At 41.5% G+C, this 23,153-nt stretch overlaps 1 protein-coding gene across 10 annotated transcripts in view; it reads right to left on the bottom strand.

The window, feature by feature from the left end:
- ap3b2 (adaptor related protein complex 3 subunit beta 2) overlaps positions 1 to 23,153 on the bottom strand; it is a 74,350-nt gene that overhangs the window by 47,740 nt on the left and 3,457 nt on the right. For 2 of the 10 annotated variants that reach the window (XM_019361830.2, XM_025909108.1), the window contains exon 1: positions 19,210 to 20,177. The exons of 5 other annotated variants lie outside the window; for them this stretch is intronic. In XM_019361830.2, the coding sequence (XP_019217375.2) occupies positions 19,210 to 19,505 (296 nt within the window). In that variant the 5' untranslated portion in view covers positions 19,506 to 20,177. Of the gene's footprint in view, positions 1 to 19,209; positions 20,178 to 23,153 lie in introns of those variants that run through there. 3 more of the 10 variants (XM_025909110.1, XM_025909111.1, XM_025909109.1) reach the window with 2 other exon arrangements.

Genomic DNA, 23,153 nt, shown 5'->3' with positions numbered 1-23,153 from the left:
GCATCCTGATTTTTGACGTCACCGTTTAAAGAACATATGATTACCACGCTAAATCAACAAAACGATGACCAAATCAAGTAAAATATTTTGTTATCATTTGCAGAGTTGAAAAGTATTACTAATTCATAAAAATTATAATTTATAATATTTTTACTTGACCAAACAATGTAAACATAAAATTGTAAAGCTTTTCCAGTTGACTCTATATAAACTTTAATGATGGTTCTTGCTATTAAACCACAAGATTTTAAACCATAGCAGAGAATGTCTGCTCGCTTTTTCCTATTAACTTGTTCTTTGGGTATAAAAGCTTTTGCTGTTTTATTTTATTCAAATGAAGCTGTACTTTGGCTAATGTTCATTTTCCACTTCAGGTTTTTAGATTACTAAACAGAAACCAAATAAAGATTTGAGGTGTTCGGATTTAGCTTGTAGGACTCAAGCTAAAGCTAGTTTTAGATTTAGTTTTTACTACTTTTATTACTTTTGATATCAGTTTTTTACGGAAGAGGATTAGGGCCACTGGAAAAAAAAAGTGGGCACATCTTTTTTTTTTTCTTCGTTTCTAGAATTTTGAGATTAAAGTCAGAATTCTGACTTTTTTCTCAGAATTCTGGAAGAAGAAAAAATAGACGTGCCCACTTTTTTTCCCCAGTGGCCCTAATCCTCTTCCGTAGTTTCTGTCATCTGATACTGTAATATTTACAATTTTTAATGTGTATTATATATTTTATTAACATTTGCTGCATCTAGACATAATACTATTTTTGGCTTTGCAATAAGCTCTGCTAGCATACTTGCCTCCATCACCTGTTGCATCTGTTGTACAGTTTGTCCATCATTGAGTGCCAACGAAATACTGACACAGCAAACTGAAAATGCATTCTCTAGTTTTTATCCAGGAGCCATATGTGGGTGACACGAAATTCCATCTAACTTGGACTTGGCAAAGTATATCATGTAAAAGCACCTCTACTGTATTATCACCAGTATATATATTTTTGATTGTTTTATTGTATATTATTTTCTAACAGCTGTGCTTTGTATCTGCATACAGACTACTGTATAACAGTGCTTTGTTCTCCAGCTTTGCTCATCCATCATTGCTGTCAGAAACAACAGAGCGGTCAGCTCACACAGCAGTTTGAGTAGATCTAAGCCGACATCTCCACCCAGCTGCAAAACAAACACAAATAAACGGCACTGACAGTTTCCACCAAACCTGCCTGTAGGAGAACCTGCAAACACTGGTTTCAATGAGACAACACAACAGTACAGACAGGAACAACTGCTGCAGCTGTCAAGACAAACACACCAGGCTAATTGAATTCTGAAATACTGATGGATGGCATTTTCAAGCAACCTTAGCATTCATTCTGCTGCTTCCCCATAATTAAGCTACAAAAAGACTTCACGTATTTTCATTCCACAAAGACAGAAATGCATGACAACTTTGAGGAGTCGTCTATATAATACCCTCAATCATAACCACTTGAAAGCAACTTGTAAGTCTTATTTTCTTTTAATAGTAACAGTGTACATAGATATAAATTTGGCAGTGTTAGCCAAGTGGGTACTATTCAATTTCTGCCCCTCAGCCAGCTGTTGAATTACCCACAATAACAATATGATTCAATAAAAGCAGCTTCTGAAATGTTTTCACGTCTAATTGTGGAATCAGTTACACTCATACAGTAAGTTTCTTTAAGTCTGACCCTACTTAGCACAAAAGGAAAACCCTAAACTACTCTAAAACCACCAAACAGGACAACTCTCCCAGCAGACAGACCTTTCATTAGGAATCAGGGCCTTGTCATTTGGTGGTGTGGGAAATGAAGGGTGGAGTTCAGCTGGTGGTGGGTGGAGTGATTGCTGCACATTTCCCCCAGCGAGTTTCCAAGGCAACAAAGAATGCAATAAAATGAAGTTAAGTGATTTCCCGGTTTCCCGGAGAGCCTTTGTTGCATCTGACAGTATTACCACGTGGGATCATTATCGACTCTAACAACCGAGTCCAGAGTCTCTGATAAATGAGTGACTGCACACTTGTTTTGGAACAGGTGAGAGATGGGAGGTTCAGATGTGGCAAAACTGGGGTTTCCCCTCACACAAACAACCTCACTGCTGCCATTGAGAGTATTTCTTAGAGCTTCTCTTTTAACTGAAGTATATCTGAAAAATTAGTATTATAGTGCGGGCATTCGAATTTGGCTAATACCTCCTAAACTGTGAGGTGCAAATGTAAAAAATTTTTCTTTATTTATATCGCTACAACATGCAAGTTGCAATATACAGCTTCTGCTACCAAAGTTAAAATATGTTATTAGTTGTATGAGCTTTTAAAAGACATCATTACTCTTCTGTAATTCATGTCAGATCCATTCATCCTTCTCCAGTTCAGACTTGAGGGGCTGGAGCCTATCCCAGGTGTATTAGGTGGTACACTCTGTAGAGGCTCACCCACATGTGAGATCCTTCAATTTAATAAATTAAATCAACAGATATTCAGTGATTACTACAGTAAATGCATACATATTACTGATTTGCAGTTATATGTATTCTCCATATCTTATGGCCACAATTGGAAAACACCACCCCTCGCCTGTACTTTTCCAGCTTTCGGCTAAAGTGCCAACAAAGTTTTTGCTAGAGCTCCTTGTTGCCAGGAACAGTAAACCACACAATCATAGACTCAGCCCATCCTTGTTGGTGCCTCATTGGCAGATTTGTATAAGGATGTATATGACTGTGTGCTCTGCATTTGAGTTACAAGTCAAAACACGTTGGTCAAGCAGTACTGCAAATACTGCTAGAGCTGTAACTTCCTCAGATCTTGTCCTCTTCTCCGTAAGTGAAGTTGTGTCCAAAATGCTTTGAATTAAAATAAATAAATAAATCAAAACATTTTCCTTCAGATTAAAATTAAAGCTATTAAGATATTGGATCACCTTGGTTTATATAGTCTCTCAGTCATTAGACATTGGGGACCTGTCAAGGGTGCCTCACGCCCTAAGACAGCTGGGATAGACTCCAGCGCCACATGATCCTGAGCTAGAGAAGCAGTTAATAAACTGGATAGACTCGGGGATGGAGATTTATAATTCATGACTTTAAATTTTAGCCTTATGAGGGTGTTGGCATTAACCTTCAAGTGATTGAGCCATAAATTTATATGTGCATCTGTGATATTTTTAGCCATAAAAAGTATATCCAACCAGAAATGTGTCAGTCTACTTCTCCTACAACCTTTCATAGTTTCTTTTTACAAGTAAGAAATTGGTCCATTGGTGTAACAAGGATAATGAGCGTCCTGTGTTTTCATTGTACATTTTATCATAGTTTTAAATGTTTTGTCATTAACCGTGGCTTACACACCTAGATTGCAAATATTTGCTGCCGCAGAAGCCTTGAGGCAGATGCTTAATGTCCAAAGTGACAATGTAAACAGCTCAGCTGACAAAAATAGGTCAAGGGTAACAAATGTAAACATTTTAGAATATCTGTTACAGGTAAATGAATCAGAACAGGCATGATGAGAGCCAGGAGAGCCTGAAAGATTCAAAAATCAAAGAATGTATTAGGAAATGATCTTAAAACAATGTTGTGATTAATTTATCATCTTCCTGTGCAGTGTGAATGTATCTCCCAACACTGTGCATGTTATTTAAATCAGACTCCAACCAGTGCTACAAATGACTTCCTAAAGAAAATAATCAAACTGCAGGCAGAACTTTTACTTACTCTGCTGTGAGAGTGGGAGGCTGCTGGGGTGCACGATATAATTCATCTGTTTTGGTCATGTGACAGCAGTGAATGGAGGCTTGCAGTCTGTGAGGAGGTGGCTGCTGCAGAACACAGTCGGTTTATCACGACTCTGCCCCGAGTTTAAAGTGTGTGTGTGCGCAGGCGTTTGTGTGTCTGTGTGCTAAGAAAAGCCTCTGCGTTTTGCTCCGCCAAGCATCAAAGTGTTAATAATTGCACTGCATTGCGAATAATATAGTTCACTCTGTCACACACTTCAAAAACCTGCACTCATCAAAGACTGTCAAATTAAGCCACTACAGCAAGGATTATTTTTGGATGCAAGTGCAGAACTCTTGCTGGGGTTTTTAATATTTTGGTCAAAACAAACAAAGAAATAAATGAATGGACATTGCATATATAATTTGCCAAAAATACTGGTATATGGATGAGTGAGCCTAATGTTGATTTACAGCAGAAAAGGACAGAAGTGGCTCATTTCATCCTTTAAAATAATGAAAATGAATCACAGCCTTTGGCTAAAACAAGTGATCATTTCTATCAACGCAGCCTGAAACCTCCACTTCCACTTACTTTGATGTGGGGAAAACCTTTTTGTCTTTAAAAGTGAAAAATAGAGAAAAATATTACAAGGCAAGTCTCAAAATGGTAAATGCACTGGTTCTTTTATAGTTTATTTCTGCTTTAACTGAGGACTCAAACTGGTGTATAAAACAAAATGCCAACTGTTTTATACATGTCTCATTCACCCATTCACAAACACATTGATACAAGCAATATTTTCTATGCCTAAGTGCTTTCTATCTAACATTTATACTCCAATGAATGCAGTGGGAGCAACTCAGGGTTCAGTATCTTGCCCAAGGATACTTAAGCATACTGAAGCAGGCGGGGATCGAACCACTAACCTTCCGGTTAGTAGATGACCTGCTCTAGCTCCTCAAAAGACATCCAACAGCTATAAAAGCGTCTAATGGCACAATATGTACCTTACGTACAGTTATCAAGTGCTATCAGAGCACACATTAGGCCACATATGTGGTTTATCATGCCCACAGTCAGGGCATAGAGCAAACAGGTTTGTCGCAATAACTGTGTACTGTCGATAACGGTGCTTTTAAGCAAATAAATCACAAAAATGTGTCAACAATGTACATTTAAAAATATAGTAAGTCAAAGAGTAATTGTTTTTTGTATGCTTTTGTACAGTCATGGCCACAGACTCTTGCCAACTTTGCTTAAAAAAAAAATTGAATGCTGAATCTGAATGACAGCATTATTGCAATTTTTATTGGAAAGTGAAAAATTTGATTTCATGACAGAGTAAATTTGTCTAAATGTCTAGAGTCTAAATGAAGACTTCACAGGGTATCAAAGTCATTATCCTTTATCCTGTGGGAGGTATGACTGATTTCAAATCAGTTATCAGTTTGTCTAATTGTCACATATGGATATGAAGCAAATGTTAACCTCATGGTTGTGCTGAAAAGAACAACCAGAGGATCAACAAAGTCATTATGTGTGCCTATGCCAAGAGGCACACATATTACTATTCCTCGGATTTATTATGTGTGCCTATGCCAAGAGGCACACATATTACTATTCGTCGGATTTATTATTCTTATTATTATTATTATTATTTTCCTTTTTCCGCCTGAAATTTTGCAGTGTATCTCGACCCGCAGTTTTGAGACAAGCTTCATATATGTTACCTCATTTTGTGCGGCCGGATCTGGAATGGTGTGCTATGACTTTTGGTGTTTATGAATATTATAGTTTTTTAAATATTAATATTTTAGTGAAAATTTTCCCGCGCTCCTCTGCCAAACAGTTTTGACATTAGGGTTACATATGTTAGATCATTTTGTGCGGCTGGAGCTGGACTATTATGTCATGACTTTTGGTGTTTATGACTTTTATAGTTTTTTAAATATTACTATTTTAGTGCAAATTTAGGCCAATTCATCTTTTGGCGCCAAATAAACAGACTTCATTTGTGGTGTGTTGGTGCCATCTTTTGGTCCCATTGAAACAAATTTCAAACTTCATTTGTGGTGTGTTGGCTCTCTCTAGTGGTATGCCGGGAGTGGTACAGCCTGTCTACCCTTATTTGGATACCGTAATGACGACAATATCAATGGCGCGCACAGCCTCGCTGCTTTCAGGAACCATTGGAGGTTTTAAGGTTGCACGAACCATTGAATAGTTACGGTAAACACAATGGCTTCTATGCTTGGTGGAAAACTCCATATCCCACAATTCATAGCACACCTCTGCCGAGTTAAACAATGGCGGCCACCACTTCGTTTTATATGTCTTTTATTAGTGTTTCTAGGTCACAAAATAAACTTTTAAGATATTTTCAGGCGAGAATGTAGGTGTGTAAACTTCAAATATCTGCTTGTTTTATCAAGACATCCCATATTAGCGACAATGCTCTGACGACCTCGGTCCTGCCTGACAGCTAGCCGGCTACCTAGCCAGCTGCCGCACTTGGCTGCAAATGGACAGCGAGGGGACTCTCTCTCTCCTTTCACCTCCCCGGTCTCTCACAAATGCTCGCACAGAATCGGAGTTACAGCTGGATGTGGAAAAAATAACTGAGTTGTTTGGTGGTGCTATAATGCGGAGCTACAACAGTGGGCAGCTATCCACCGGTGTATGACAGAAAGGACATGCCGCGACCGCCGATCGACCGGTGTTTGCTAACGCGGAGGTCAATCGTGGATCAGGGAAAGCGAAGGCAGGAGCGTGAGGTGAACTGAATTTCAGGTAAGAAGTTATGACCTGCACTCTATTTGGGTCAGATATAAACCGAGTTTAGGTGTAGTTTATTTAGCAGCAGTTCTCTTATGTGTTGCTGATAGCTGGCTAGCTAGCTAGCGCCGCTAGCATAGTTAGCTCGCGCCGCTAGCGACCCTTCGTGAAAAAGCACCCAGGCTTGGCTTATATTGAGGCGGGTGAAACTCGTGTCAGCACCCGGTCGCTCGCCGACAGTATGTGTTTTAGCTGGACTTATTTTTCGTTTATATGGGCCGATGATGCTGGAAACCGAAGGCAGGAGCGTGAGGTGAACTGAATTTCAGGTAAGAAGTTATGAACTGCACTCTATTTGGGTCAGATATAAACCGAGTTTAGGTGTAATTTATTTTCGTTGACCTTTTACAATCGTAATGCCACGGGAGTTTATATACAGCTGTGTGCGCACTAAGTTACTGACGTTGGACTTTATTTTATTCATTAGGGTTAGTTCATAGAGTTGCCGTGCCGTACAAACGGAATCGTCCCACATTCAGAGAAAACATTATGATTTATTCTGTCGTTACGAAGCCTCCCCTGTCATTCTCTCGCGTGTTGAAACGTCAATCATGAAACTGATCAATGATCGGCTGTTCGCTCTTATTTATCGCGCTAAACAACAGCAGCACGTTTAAGCTTGATCAGCTGTTGTTAGAATTCTTTTGATTTTAATTTCTAGTATCAGCTGATGTTTGCTGGAGCATGAAGATGAAATCAGGAGATGTCCTTACTGAATCATCAGAGCTGAACTGGTGATGGAGAAACAGGTTTACACTTTAGGTGACATGAATGAGTTGAAGGGAAGTTATGAGTTGTTTCTGAGAGACAAAGACCAAGCTCCTTTTTGTGTAGCTGACAGCTGGTAACTGTGCAGGGGCGGATCTAGCAAAGCTTTTGGGGGGGGGGCAGCTAGGGCATTAACAGAGAAAGGTGGACACAAAGATATACTTTTCTTTCTTACTCTCATATAAAATATTTAGCTTTTATTAAATAGTTATCTGAATCTCACAACCAAAGTTTGTATAATAATACACAAGATTGGCTGTAGACCATTGTTCATAATTCAGAACACTGTGTAAAAATAACAAAAACCAAAAAGTGAATGCATGTGTGAAAAGTGGTCCATAATGTAATGCTTCAAAGCGTGTTCATGCAAACATTGTCGGGTCTGCCGTGGTACAATGGGACTTCTGCTCATGAACCTGTGTGCACAGCGTCTGCAAATCGGCGCTGTACGAAGTAACTTCATCTTTACACAAAACTGTAAGCTGTCATCTGTGAAGCGTGAGCGGTGTTTGTTTTTACCATAGTTCATGGTGGAGAATGGCTGCTCTTCTGAGTTTTGCTCTCTGTAGCCGTATGAATGGCAACTACAGTGATTAGCAGCGGCATAGGCACACATAAAATTTCTTCTGAAATTTTCGCTTTCTAGTTATTCTTATTATTATTATTTTCCTTTTTCCGCCTGAAATTTTGCAGCGTATCTCGCCCCGCAGTTTTGAGACAAGCTTCATATATGTTACCTCATTTTGTGCGGCTGGATCTGGAATGGTGTGCTATGACTTTTGGTGTTTATGAATTTTATAGTTTTTTTAATATTAATATTTTAGTGAAAATTTTCCCGCGCTCCTCTGCCAAACAGTTTTGACAATAGGGTTACATATGTTACATCATTTTGTGCGGCTGAAGCTGGACTAGTATGGTGTGACTTTTGGTGTTTATGACTTTTATAGTTTTTGAAATATTTAGATTTTAGTGCAAATTTAGGCCAATTCATCTTTTGGCGCCAAATAAACAGACTTCATTTGTGGTGTGTTGGCGCCATCTTTTGGTCCCATTGAAACAAATTTCAAACTTCATTTGTGGTGTGTTGGCTCTCTCTAGTGGTATGCCGGGAGTGGTACAGCCTGTCTACCCTTATTTGGATACCGTAATGATGACAATATCAATGGCGCGCACAGCCTCGCTGCTTTCAGGAACCATTGGAGGTTTTAAGGTTGCGCGAACCATTGAATAGTTACGGTAAACACAATGGCTTCTATGCTTGGTGGAAAACTCCATATCCCACAATTCATAGCACGCCTCTACAGAGTGAACAATGGCGGCCACCACTTCGTTTTATATGTCTTTTATTAGTGTTTCTAGGTCACAAAATAAACTTTTAAGATATTTTCAGGCGAGAATGTAGGTGTGTAAACTTCAAATATCTGCTTGTTTTATCAAGACATCCCATATTTAGCGACAGTGCTCTGACTACGTCGGTCCTGCCTGACAGCTAGCCGGCTACCTAGCTAGCTGCCGCACTTGGCTGCAAATGGATAGCGAGGGGACTCTCTCTGTCGTTTCACCTCCCCGGTCTCTCGCAAATGCTCGCATAGAATCAGAGTTACAGCTGGATGTGGAAAAAATAACTGAGTTGTTTGGTGGTGCTATAACGCGGAGCTACAACAGTGGGCAGCTATCCACCGGTGTATGACAGAAAGGACATGCCGCGACCGCCGATCGACCGGTGTTTGCTAACGCGGAGGTCAATCGTGGATCAGGGAAAGCGGAGGCAGGAGCGTGAGGTGAACTGAATTTCAGGTAAGAAGTTATGACCTGCACTCTATTTGGGTCAGATATAAACCGAGTTTAGGTGTAGTTTATTTAGCAGCAGTTCTCTTACGTGTTGCTGATAGCCGGCTAGCTAGCTAGTGCCGCTAGCATAGTTAGCTAGCACCGCTAGCGACCCTTCGTGAAAAAGCACCCAGGCTTGGCTTATATTGAGGCGCGTGAAACTCGTGTCAGCACCCGGTCGCTCGCCGACAGTATGTGTTTTAGCTGGACTTATTTTTTGTTTATATGGACCGATGATTTATTTATTTATTCATTTTAGTAACGGTATAAACAGTGAAAGGTGGTGGATTGGCCAGATGTAAACTTCAAATATCTGCTCGTGTTACCAAGACATCCCATATTAGCTCTGATGTTTTCGGTGCCTGCAAAGAGCTAGACAGGTAGCTAGCTAACCCGAGCTGGCTGTCTTTTTGACTCAGGGTCATAGCTGGACTTATTTTTCGTTTTTATGAGCCGATGAGGGTTTTTTTTTTAGTAACGGTACAAACAGTGAAAGGCGGTGGATTGTCCAGATGCTGGTCGATGTGGAAAAAATAACTGAGTTGTTTGGTAGTCGCTGACGCGGAGCTACAACCGAGGGCAGCTATCCACCGGTGTGTGTCAGAAAGAACATGCGGGGAACGAGGCGGCGAGGCGACCGCCGATCGACCGGTGGTAGATCGTGGATCAGGGAAACCGAAGGCAGGAGAAGCAGGCGGCTGCCGGTCGGAGCGTGAGGTGAACTGAATTTCAGGTAAGAAGTTATGACCTGCACTCTATTTGGGTCAGATATAAACCGAGTTTAGGTGTAGTTTATTTTCGTTGTGCTGACTTTTTACAATCAGTTATAATAACTCGTACTGCGTGGTAGCTAGCACGATGGAGTTTCTATACAGCTGTGTGCGCGCTAAGTTACTGATGTTGAACTTTATGACAGCCTCCCCTGTCATTCTCTCGCCTGTTCAAACTTCAGTCATGAAACTGATCAATGATCGGCTTTTCTCTCTTGTTTGTTTATCGCGCTAAACAACAGCAGCACGTTTAAGCTTGATCAGCTGTTGTTAGAATTCATTTGATTTTAATTTCTAGTATCAGCTGATGTTTGCTGGAGCCACAGCTGTAGAAGCGGCTGGTCGAAACCAGGAGATGACCTTACTGAATCATCAGAGCTGAACTGGTGATGGAGAAACAGGTTTACCTTTTTTTTAGGTGACATGAATGAGTTGAAGGGAAGTTATGAACTGTTTCTGAGAGAAATAAACACCAAGCTCCTTTTTTTTATTTAGCTGACAGCTGGTAACTGTGCAGGGGCGGATCTAGCAAAGCTTTTGCCAGGGGGCCAGGTAGGGCATTAACAGAGAAAGGTGGACACAAAGATATACTTTTCTTTCTTACTCTCATACAGGGAGTGCAGAATTATTAGGCAAGTTGTATTTTTGAGGAATAATTTTATTATTGAACAACAACCATGTTCTCAATGAACCCAAAAAACACATTAATATCAAAGCTGAATGTTTTCGGAAGTAGTTTTTAGTTTGTGTTTAGTTTTAGCTATTTTAGGGGGATATCTGTGTGTGCAGGTGACTATTACTGTGCATAATTATTAGGCAACTTAACAAAAAACAAATATATACCCATTTCAATTATTTATTTTTACCAGTGAAACCAATATAACATCTCCACATTCACAAATATACATTTCTGACATTCAAAAACAAAACAAAAACAAATCAGCGACCAATATAGCCACCTTTCTTTGCAAGGACACTCAAAAGCCTGCCATCCATGGATTCTGTCAGTGTTTTGATCTGTTCACCATCAACATTGCATGCAGCAGCAACCACAGCCTCCCAGACACTGTTCAGAGAGGTGTACTGTTTTCCCTCCTTGTAAATCTCACATTTGATGATGGACCATAGGTTCTCAATGGGGTTCAGATCAGGTGAACAAGGAGGCCATGTCATTAGTTTTTCCTTCTTTTATACCCTTTCTTGTCAGCCACGCTGTGGAGTACTTGGACGCGTGTGATGGAGCATTGTCCTGCATGAAAATCATGTTTTTCTTGAAGGATGCAGACTTCTTCCTGTACCACTGCTTGAAGAAGGTGTCTTCCAGAAACTGGCAGTAGGACTGGGAGTTGAGCTTGACTCCATCCTCAACCCGAAAAGGCCCCACAAGCTCATCTTTGATGATACCAGCCCAAACCAGTACTCCACCTCCACCTTGCTGGCGTCTGAGTCGGACTGGAGCTCTCTGCCCTTTACCAATCCAGCCACGGGCCCATCCATCTGGCCCATCAAGACTCACTCTCATTTCATCAGTCCATAAAACCTTAGAAAAATCAGTCTTGAGATATTTCTTGGCCCAGTCTTGACGTTTCAGCTTGTGTGTCTTGTTCAGTGGTGGTCGTCTTTCAGCCTTTCTTACCTTGGCCGTGTCTCTGAGTATTGCACACCTTGTGCTTTTGGGCACTCCAGTGATGTTGCAGCTCTGAAATATGGCCAAACTGGTGGCAAGTGGCATCTTGGCAGCTGCACGCTTGACTTTTCTCAGTTCATGGGCAGTTATTTTGCGCCTTGGTTTTTCCACACGCTTCTTGCGACCCTGTTGACTATTTTGAATGAAACGCTTGATTGTTCGATGATCACGCTTCAGAAGCTTTGCAATTTTAAGACTGCTGCATCCCTCTGCAAGATATCTCACTATTTTTGACTTTTCTGAGCCTGTCAAGTCCTTCTTTTGACCCATTTTGCCAAAGGAAAGGAAGTCAAAATCAAATCAAATCACCTTTATTGTCACATCACATGTGCAGGTACACTGGTACAGTACATGCGAGTGAAATTCTTGTGTGCAAGCTTCACAAGCAACAGAGTTGTGCAAAATACAATAACGTGCAACAAGCAAAATATAAAAATGGTTAATCTAAAAAGTAATAAATATATGTACCATATATAAAGGTATATACATTACTGAATGTGTGTACTAAATATGTTTTTCTACGTGTGTGTGTGTGTGTGTGTGTGAGTGTGTATATACATGTTTTACAAATGAAATAGAGTAAACAATAAAATAAGATATATAAAATATAAAATATACAGAGGTAGGTGTCTATGACGTGTTCAGCAGTCTGATGGCCTGGTGGAAAAAGCTGTCTCTCAGTCTGCTGGTACGGGACCGGATGCTGCAGAACCTCCTTCCTGATGGAAGTAGTCTGAAGAGTTTATGGCTGGGGTGACTGGAGTCCTTGATGATCCTCCCCGCTTTCCTCAGGCACCGCTTCCTGTAGATGTCTTGGAGGGAGGGAAGCTCACCTCCAATTATCCGTTCAGCACACCGCACTACTCTCTGGAGAGCTTTGCGGTTGTAAGCGGTGGTGTTGCCATACCAGGTGGTGATGCATCCAGTGAGGATGCTCTCAATGGCACAGCGATAGAAGGTCCTGAGGATGCGGGGGCTCATGCCGAATCTTTTCAGTCTCCTGAGAAAGAAGAGGCGCTGCTGCGCCTTCTTCACTGTCTTGTTTATGTGTACTGACCACGTAAGATCCTCAGCCAGATGTACACCAAGGAAGCGGAAGCTGCTCACTCTCTCCACAGCGGCGCCGTTGATGGTGATGGGGGTGTGTACTCCTCTGCACCTCCGGAAGTCCACTATCAGCTCCTTTGTCTTTGCGACGTTGAGGGTGAGATGGTTGTCTTGACACCAGTGGGTCAGGGCGCTGACCTCCTCCCTGTAGGCTGTCTCATCACCGTTGGTGATAAGACCCACCACTGTAGTGTCGTCCGCAAACTTCACAATGATGTTGGAGTTGTTAGTGGCCGTGCAGTCGTAGGTGTAGAGTGAGTACAGGAGAGGGCTCAGTACACACCCCTGTGGAGCACCAGTGTTCAGTGTGATGGGGGATGAGGTGGTGCTGCCCAGTCTGACCACTTGGCGTCTGTCAGACAGGAAGTTAAGGATCCAGCTGCAGAGGGAGCTGCTCAGTCCTAGATCCTGCAGTTTCCTGTCCAGCTTCGAGGGAACGATGGTGTTGAATGCTGAGCTGTAATCTACAAACAGCATTCTCACATACGTGTCTCTCTTCTCCAGGTGTGACAGGGCAGCATGGAGTGTCAGGGCTATGGCATCATCAGTGGACCTGTTGTGGCGGTATGCGAACTGTAGAGGGTCCAGTGAGTCGGGTAGTGCGGAGCAGATGAAGTCCCTGACCAGCTTCTCGAAGCATTTGCTCACGATGGGGGTCAGGGCTACAGGTCGCCAGTCGTTCAATGATGAGATGGTGGAGGATTTGGGTACAGGGACGATGGTGGCCATTTTGAAGCAGGCTGGGACTACAGACAGAGAGAGGGAAAGGTTGAAGATATGTGTAAACACTCCAGCCAGCTGAGCCGCGCATGACTTGAGGACGCGGCCGGGAATCCCGTCCGGACCAGTAGCTTTGCGTGGGTTCACTCTCCTGAAGTACCTCCGCACATCCTCCTCAGACACAGTGTGCGCACTGACGTCATCCGCGGTGCGCACACTGTCCGGTCTCCTGGTGTTCGCTGTGTCGAATCTAGCGTAGAATACGTTTAGATCCTCACACAGAGAGGCCGTGGTCTGCGGTGTGCTGGTTTTCCCTCTAAAGTCTGTGATCGTGTTTAGTCCCTGCCACATACTCCGAGGGTTGTCAAACTGTTGCTCCACCCTGTCCCTGTACTCACGTTTGGCTGCTTTGATCGTCTTCCGGAGTTGGTAATGTGCGTGTTTGTAGTCCGATGTGTTCGCGGAGGCAAAAGCGGTGCTCCGTGCCGCTAGCGCCGTGCGAACATCTCCGTTAATCCAGGGTTTTTGATTTGGGAAGGATTTAACTGTTCTGGATGGGACGACATCTTCCACGCATTTTCTGATAAATCCACAGACTGAGTCTGTGTATTCATCGATGTCTTTAGCAGCCACGTGAAACATTTCCCAGTCCGCGTGATCAAAACAGTCCCGCAGCGTAGACTCCGATTGGTCCGACCAACGATGCACCGCCCTCAGGGTTGGAGCTTCCTGTTTCAGCTTCTGCCTGTAGGCGGGTAGAAGCAGGATGGAGCGGTGATCTGATTGGCCGAATGGGGCGCGGGGGAGGGCTTTGTACGCATCCCGGAAAGAGGTGTAGCAGTGGTCAAGAGGTGTAGCAGTGGTCAGGTGTGCCTAATAATTATGCACACCTGATATAGGGTGTTGATGTCATTAGACCACACCCCTTCTCATTACAGAGATGCACATCACCTAATATGCTTAATTGGTAGTAGGCTTTCGAGCCTATACAGCTTGGAGTAAGACAACATGCATGAAGAGGATGATGTAGACAAAATACTCATTTGCCTAATAATTCTGCACTCCCTGTATAAAATATTGAGCTTTTATTAAATAGTTATCTGAATCTTACAACCAAAGTTTGTATAATAATACACAAGATTGGCTGTAGACCATTGTTCATCATTCAGAACACTGTGTAAAAATAACAAAAAACAAAAAGTGAATGCACAGCCGGCTGTGTGGGTAAACCAACCATGTGTGAAAATTGGTCCATAACGTAATGCTTCAAAGCGTGTTCATGCAAACATTGTCAGGTCTGCCGTGGTACAATGGGACTTCTGCTCATGAACCTGTGTGCACAGCGTCTGCAAATCGGCGCTGTACGAAGTAACTTCATCTTTACACAAAACTGTAAGCTGTTATCTGTGAAGCGTGAGCGGTGTTTGTTTTTACCATAGTTCATGGTGGAGAATGGCTGCTCTTCTGAGTTTTGCTCTCTGTAGCCGTATGAATGGCAAACTACAGTGATTAGCAGCGGCATAGGCACACATAAAATTTCTTCTGAAATTTTCGCTTTCTAGTTCAGATTCATCCTCTGGGAACCATCCAAGTAGTGGATGCAGAGATATTTCACTGGAAAAGTAAACCTTAACCTGCTGGTGACACAAAAGGAAAGTCAGCAAATTATTTAAGTCATTAGGATTAATCCTCTAGCAACCACAAATGTTTGCACCAACTTTTACGCTAACTCATGTACAGCTTATGCTCTTATCATTCTGACATTACTCATATTTTATGAGTAAACATGGAAACAACAGATGGCACAAAAAAAAGCTCAGGGAAAGGACATCCTCAGGAACAACACATATTCAAAACAAACTTTGTGCTAATCCATGTAAATCATAAAGGGATATTCCATAGGATGGGTGAAAAATGAATCTCATTAAGCCACTTTAAGAATATCAGGTATCATTAAAGTCACGGGGATTTATCCTCTGGGAACCATGAATGTATTCACCAAGTCTTGCACCAACAGTTGATGGTGAGATAACACATAACCACATTTTCTATTAAGTAAAAGTAAAAGAACAAAGCACAATAATGTTTTTCATATTCTCTATAGTCTCTCATGTGATATGGACTCTTGTATAAAAAAAATGTTTACCACAATAGTGGTAAAATTGATAGAAGACCCTGTAAATTACAGTACAGCAACATAATGCCAAGTCGAATTGGAGTATGAAGGTAAATATGTTCATATGGGAGATGAAGTTCTGTATTTTCATAACAGAAATTAACCATATATGAGACAAATTTCCACTGCTTAAATTACACATTCTTTTTACCTCTAATTAAAGCTTGTGGCTGAAAGCAAAGAGATGGTACTTCTACTGATTGTTATCAGCAACAATTCTAGAAAACAGGAAATCAGTAAATTATGACTTAAAGACAAAATAAATTTTTAAATGTAGCAGCCACAGCGAAACTTCCCTATCAAAGGCTCAATTTGCTTTTCCAGCTTGTGTTAGCCCCCCCGATCAGCCTAACTAATTAATAAAGTGACAGGGATTAATGTGGCCTGTTTGATGACAAATAAGCCTTTAGAAGATCTAATTAAAACTGAACCTGCACCATTCATTACATTTGCTGTAGCTGTGGCCAAACATTGAATGTGTCAAACAGGAATTATCAGTTATTTGCACACACACACACACACACACACACACACACACACACACACACACACACACACACACACACACACACAGTGACAAGTCACACATGCACTATTAGCAATCATAGACGTGGCTGAAGGTGTGGCGGCACATATGGTCAAACTCATAGGGGGAGGGAGGGTTTTCTATCTAACAGTGTTATTTTCTGTCAGATTCAAAGCCCAGCTGAAAAGTTATAACTGGAAGGCAAAAGTATTCATAGTGCTATATAACAAATGTTTGGCCCAACTGTATGAGCAATTTCTGTGTATTATCATAAAATTAAAAGACTATATTGAGAAACTGCAGGACAAATAAACCTCTAACTGGTTTTAGACGTCCCAGCTTGAGCTCAAAGGACCTGCAGTAATTCAATACCAGCACTAGGTTTCTCATTTCTCTGGAAACCCTGTCCTGCTGAACAACAGATGAATTTACAAACCAGCGCTGAATTATTTAGCCCAGTGTGGTACAACAGAGCACACGGGCGGTCAGGTTACCTGCCACCATCGCCAAGACATCAGCGGGACTCCTTCTGGAAAGTCTCCATGGGATTGGGCCAGTGTTTCATGTGTTTAATGACACACTTTTAGGTGTAATGTCAGTTTGTTCATCAAGAACAGGGTGCAATAACACCAAAAGCAAAAGATATGAAAATGTATTTGCATGAATCAGCGGCGAGTCAAAGATTGAGGAGTTGCAGCTTGAATTTATAAGAAGCTGTTTTACATAAGCCAGCTCTCTTAGCAGAGCCGCGTCTTGATTTTCCACAGTGACAGATGCAGAATTTGCCTCTTAAAGCCAACCAGAAGTGAATTTCTGCGCCTCTCCAGTCTTGTAAAATTAAAAGAAACTGCTGTAGCTGGTAGGTATGACCCAATAAAAATCTGAAAGTATAATTACATCTCCCTTGAAGAAAAAACAGCTTCTGAAGAGCACTGCACTGACTTTACATTTTAGTAGTTTGCAGTCTAATTACTTATAGTAGCTCCATGGCTTTTAGTTCATACACTCAGTCTAATTCCAATAAACAACTGCACTCCTTTTTCTATTTCTTTAATAAATCCATCTGCATTTATACTGACCAGGTTCCCAGGGCACCATGACATTTGATAGCAGTCCCCATCTTTTTGAAACCAAGTCTACTCTGCACTGCACCACTGCACATGTTGCATATGTCCATGAAATGCTCCCTGATGATTCTTATAGACTCGAACCTAGATAGTACGCTTTTATTTCATTAGTGCATCAGTAGGAAATTAACAAGTAACTAGCTTAATAATTAATTCCTTTAGACATTTTCTGTTTCCGGCTTTTCCAGGTCAAGCATTTTCTACTCGTCTCTTTTTTTATGTTTTTGTAAACTGAATATCGTCTGATTTGAGGCCATCAGACAAGGCCATTAGTGGAGAAAACAACCAGCAGATTGATGATAATGATGCCAATTTTCAGAAGCAGACCTACAGTCTATTTATTCACTCTACGTACTAGCTATCTCAGAATGTGCAGTAAACTTTTTCTGCACAATACTGTGCACAAGTATTGCCATGTCATATGTTTTGTGTCAAAGGAGCCAGACTTTCTTGTAATATTTTAAGGAGTTCTTAAGCAGCAGTTCTCCAGACTTTCTTCAGTTTTCCTTTGGACATTAGCTGCTTTTCCACACATTTTTTGTCCAGTCCTTGTAGCTGACCATGTTCAAGGGAATGGTTTTGTTTGTTAAGCCACTTAACGCTAAATCACTTGAGCGTTAAAAAGGCACCAGGGATGAACCAGTGTTGTGTCTACACTGAAAAAAGAACCAACTTAATTGAATTATTTCAATTGGTAACACCTAATTTAATTAAGTTCTTTGAAATGAAGTTAATACATTAGATAAATCAGTTGTGTTATCTAATGTATTAACTTCATTTCAAAGAACTTAATTAAATTAGGTGTTACCAATTGAAATAATTCAATTAAGTTGGTTCACCTATTTTCTTTTTACAGTGTACATATACCAGACAAATTAGTAAATTTGAAGTTGCATCCTTAGGCACTTCACATTATTTGATCTATGAAAAATGCCAAAGAAAACATAGTTTGACAGTCATTAAATAGCATTACTGCACTCACAAGGTGATTTCCAAAGAACTACTATCTTAAAACTTGGTATATTTTGGGACGGTGTGCTTTCTGTCTTTCCAAAAATTGAGGAAACAACTATTTACAGCAGCTGAATAATATCTGAAATTGATGTTCTTAAGAAATAGGACAAAAATCCAACAAAGAGCTAATACATGACCTGAGAGATACATCTGGTCCTTCAACTGGTCCATCTATCGTTTGCCAAACCATCATCAGAGACTGTATTTCCATGTACATCTGTGCGTTTCTATAAATTGCTGCACCTATTGCCATTTTTCAGTGGCTCAAGACTTTTCCACAGTACTGCATGTTTATTTATTTCTATTTAAAAAGTGGCAACGCATAACAGTCATATCCAAGCTTTAAATATGCCACATTTAGCCACACAGAGTAATCTTCATCTGCAGTCCCTGGCAGGTTGTTGGATTTTAAGGAGAGTAAAAGAAAACCAAAATATGTAAATGTGTCTATATATAGACAAGAGCCAGAAGCTTATGAATGCAAAAACGGTGACATAAATATATGATATATTACACAAACTTTAAAGATCAGATCTTTAAAGAACATGAAGCTTGGATTACTGCTCAGCTAAGTGGCAAGTATGGAGAAGTATTTGAGTGAGTCAACATGGTCAGGTGACATTTAGATCAGTTCGGCTAAATCGATTAATTTTCCATGGGTGTAAAGCCCATGCCATTTGTTCTACAGGACGTCTAAGCAACAGGAGGCAAACAAAGTATTTCACATGAGAAAAAAAGACTGGATCGGGCTGCTAACACTCACTTTTACACTCTTAAGCACCCTGTTAGCCCATTTTTGACATTTTAAGCTTGTTCTCAAGTTGCATTCACTGAAATCTGCCCTGGAAGAGAAGCAGCTAAATACTCTCATATTTAACTCTAGCACTGATGTGTTCTCATCCTACCGCAGCGGTTGAGTTTGGAAACTGCTTCCACCACCACTTCCACCTCCTTCCTCCAGTGGGGCTCGTTCCTCCTGGTCACCTCCTCCTCCTCCTCCTCCTCCTCCTCCACCTGTACCTCCAGATCGGAGGTGGCGCAGCTCATCAGGCTGCAGGGCGCTGTACCAAGCCTGCTGCCCGCTATCAGGAGTCAGCACTGGGCTCTTGTCCTCCTCCTGGCCTTGGACCTGACTTTGCACGGTCTTCACCATGTTCACCGCGTTCACCGGCAGCTGCAGCAGCTTTTGCATGGCGGTCATGTTTGAAACTTCGCCTTGACCTGTGGAACCACAGGTTGGATCACGTGGAGAGAAAAAACAAAGAAAAAAAAAAGCTGCAAGAAGATTGAAGCTTTCCTGTTAATCGGAGGAAATTCTCCTGGAGCTCCTCACACAGTTTTCATGCCACAAAGAGCAGCGTCAGCTACTCTGTTAGAAATCCTCCTTCCCTCTAAGGCTAAGTATGTGGACATTTCCTGCAAGACTGGCACAGCAAGCCTCCTCATAAATGCTCCATCCTGAGGAGAGGTTGCTGCCTATTCCCCATTAAAAATCCAGCGGTAGCTCCAGAGCTCTGTTGTATTTTTTTCCTCGCTGTCTTCTGTTACTGCTGAGTGAAGCAGCAGACATCAGCTGCTCAGTAAATGGATGCTCGGCAGCGAGGGGCGTGGAGTTTTATCTGCCGTGACGCCTCTCCTTTCGCGACTCCTCCCTGCTGCTCATGTGGTTCCTGTTGCCGCACCAGTCACTCTCTTCCTCTGTACGCATGTGTGTGTGTGTGTGTGTACAATATATTTATATCCCAGCTCTCCAACAATGACACAGCCTCTCCCCACCTTTTGCCACGTTATCACTCGCTTCTCCTCGTGCGTGTCATCACTGCTCCGAATCCTCACATTAACAGCTAGAAACTGCACGTCTCCCCTCCTCGCTATCTCGCCGTCTATCACAGCTTCTTTTATCTGCCCTCACCTAGACTCAACGCCAGCGAGCCTTAGCAGATATATTTCCTCCCTCCGCTCGCGCATTACGTTTAAAAACCTTCCGTCCTATTCATTTTTTATAGCCATCGTTGTGCCTCTTTTTTTCTCTCATCTTACATGACTCAGCGTTCTTGGCAGTGTCGTGATGAGGACATCTCTCTCGCTCTTTCTCTCTCTCTCTCTCTCTCTCCCAGTTATATTTCTATGTGGCTCAAACCCCCCCAAAAAACGAAACTGCCTTGAAGCACAACTGACATAACGCGCTTCCTGTGATCTGCAGTAGCTCAGTGACAATTTGTTGACATTTGCTTAAGACTAATAAGATTTTTACCCATGATGTCATCAAGAGCAAACCCTGGGCTTGCTGCGCCGGCAGCATCTTTACAGTAAACAAAAAAACAAAAACAAACCGAGAAGATTTACAGATATCTGCAATTTCCTGTAGTTTTTTCAGAAAATAGATTTGACAGTTTAACACATTTCAAACTCTGATCTCCTGGTTCTCAGTTTAAAGCACTCAAAAAAGCCAAAAGCTGAACATCACATTTCTTTCTTTTAAACATCCAAATACAGTTGATTTGTGACAGCAACAACACAGCACTGCTGCTGCCTTTTCTTAACTTAGATTGTCTTTTTTTCTCTGTCTGGTCTTTAGGTGCAGTGCAGTGGTATCACACCCTCTAAATGAAGGAGGATGAGAGCAAAATTATATATGAAGACATAAATTAATAAACTCTCGTATAGTCTAAAGTTGGATGATTCATATTCATGCTCTGCGCGGCCACAATGGAGATAAGGCTGGTAGCTACATTGTGTTCGAGTTAGATGAAAAGATTATTAACAATGTCATTACTATGCTAAATATAAGATTACTGCCAGTAGTCAAGCCTTAAAATCCAAGGAAGCACTGGTCACTACTGGCTATCACTGATATAGCACTTGTGTTGCCTGACAGTCAGTCAATTTATGAGCTGTTTTTTTTTAACAAATCCAAACTGGAAAAAGAAGCATGTATTCATTTTCATAGCTGTTTATCCAAATTAATTACAAGGGGAAGAGCGAAGCCATCCCAGTCACTGATTACCTTAACATGCATTTCTTTGGACTGCGGGACGAAACGGATGAACCGTGAGGAAAACTACGTAAGGAAGAACTGGAAGAACATGCAAACTCCACGCAGAAATGCTCCAGTCAACCAGAAATTCAAACCAAGAAATTCTTGGAATGTAACAACGTTAGCTCTGATGCACAACAATCAAGTTGCTTTACATGGAAAACAAAGAATTCTGTCAAACAACCCAGAGTTGTGCCAAGTCAAATCCCAGAAGCCCATTCAGAGCCAGTAGTACAGTATAGTATAATAAATGCAAACAATAATATTAACACTGTTCAGTTTGAACAAAAACTTTAAAGACAACACTTTGTGGATATAAGGTGAGCATTGCAGTATTAACACAAACTGGTTGTGTTTTACAACGTCACATTTTAGGAAACACGTATTTTTGCTTTATGAAGATATCATGTTCATATCTTAGTTTAACTGTTTCACTCTTTTTGCCATAAAGATGGCATTTGATGACCTCCACTCAGTATACATCAATGAAAACATGACTTGACAACTATTAGAATATGTGGTTTTCAAAGGTTAGCCCTGGTAAGGTGTATGGGAACAGATCAATCTCAGTAACTTCAGAGGCACACCCATTTACTTTGTTATAGAAGCAGGCCTGAAAAATTACAGAAACCATTCAGTTTAGAAAGAGAAAAAAAGGGTCACTCCTATTAGCCATCCAAACAAGAAAGAATTAACACAAAGCCGAGGAAGAGCAGGATATAAACTCGCTGAGAACAACTAATGCTACAACTAGAAATGTAACATGGTGATAAAAGATAATATATCTTCTATGATAAGCTAAAGTGTATTTCAAACAATCTTTAAAATAAACTGTGAGGGGGGGGGGCAAGTAAACCAGAGACAACCCTGGTGACCAGAAGAATATCAGTAGCACAATTACAGTTTGAATCTCATGTTGCACAATGCTCCCTGTTGAGATGTAGAAACTGGAAATGATGAGTAAAAATCCCACTGGAGACTTCAGATTAATGCCAGGATGATGGAGGAAACAGCAGGCAGCGCTGCAGAGAAGCAGCGGCACTGACGTGTCAGAGACAGCGGTTGGCGAGGACGTGTTTGGTATATGACAAGAAGAAAGTGAAGCTGAAGTTGTGTCCATGTGAGATGCAGTCCAGTTCAAGTTCCCTATGTGACCTATATCACAGGGTTGATTTTTGCTGTCCGACAGAAATGTAAAAACCAAAAAGGTGATCCCGCGGATGCATCAGTCAGGAAGGGCAACGGTCCCATAAATATGAAATTGTAAGACTTGACTTGTTCTGGCTTTATTAGACAGATACAGTGAAGACTGACAGAGAAAGACACGCAGCAAAGGGCCACAGGTCAGACTTGAACCCAGGCCGGCGGCTCTTAGCCATGCAGTATGTGGTCACCTGCTCATCCAACTGAGCTAAACTGGCATCCAACACTTAACTTTTGATTTTATTGCTTAAGAACACCGCCCTACGATAATAATAAAAAAAAGAAACCGAGGCTTTTTTCGTTAAGTCTTGCAAACAAATAGTCACCTGCATCAGTCACTGGTCCTTTCAAAGTCATAACTTATTTGTCTTAAGTGCTGAAGGACAGTGTACACCTTTAAACGGAAGAAAGCCGATCTTTTCTCTGGATGATAATATACAAAAAGATTGACACGATCTGAGGACCGAAGCAACGTTTCACATCCAACGCGTCTCCAAGGCAACAACAGTGAAGGTCGTGTTAGTGTGCTTCCACCATTATGTTTGCAGACAAACCAGTTAATCCACCTTCACTGAGCAAATTTTGACTTCTGCACACACACACAACTCT

This window comes from Oreochromis niloticus, linkage group LG7, assembly GCF_001858045.2.
Source record: "Oreochromis niloticus isolate F11D_XX linkage group LG7, O_niloticus_UMD_NMBU, whole genome shotgun sequence".
NCBI lineage: Eukaryota > Metazoa > Chordata > Actinopteri > Cichliformes > Cichlidae > Oreochromis > Oreochromis niloticus.
This window is presented reverse-complemented; position numbering and strand designations above follow the sequence as displayed.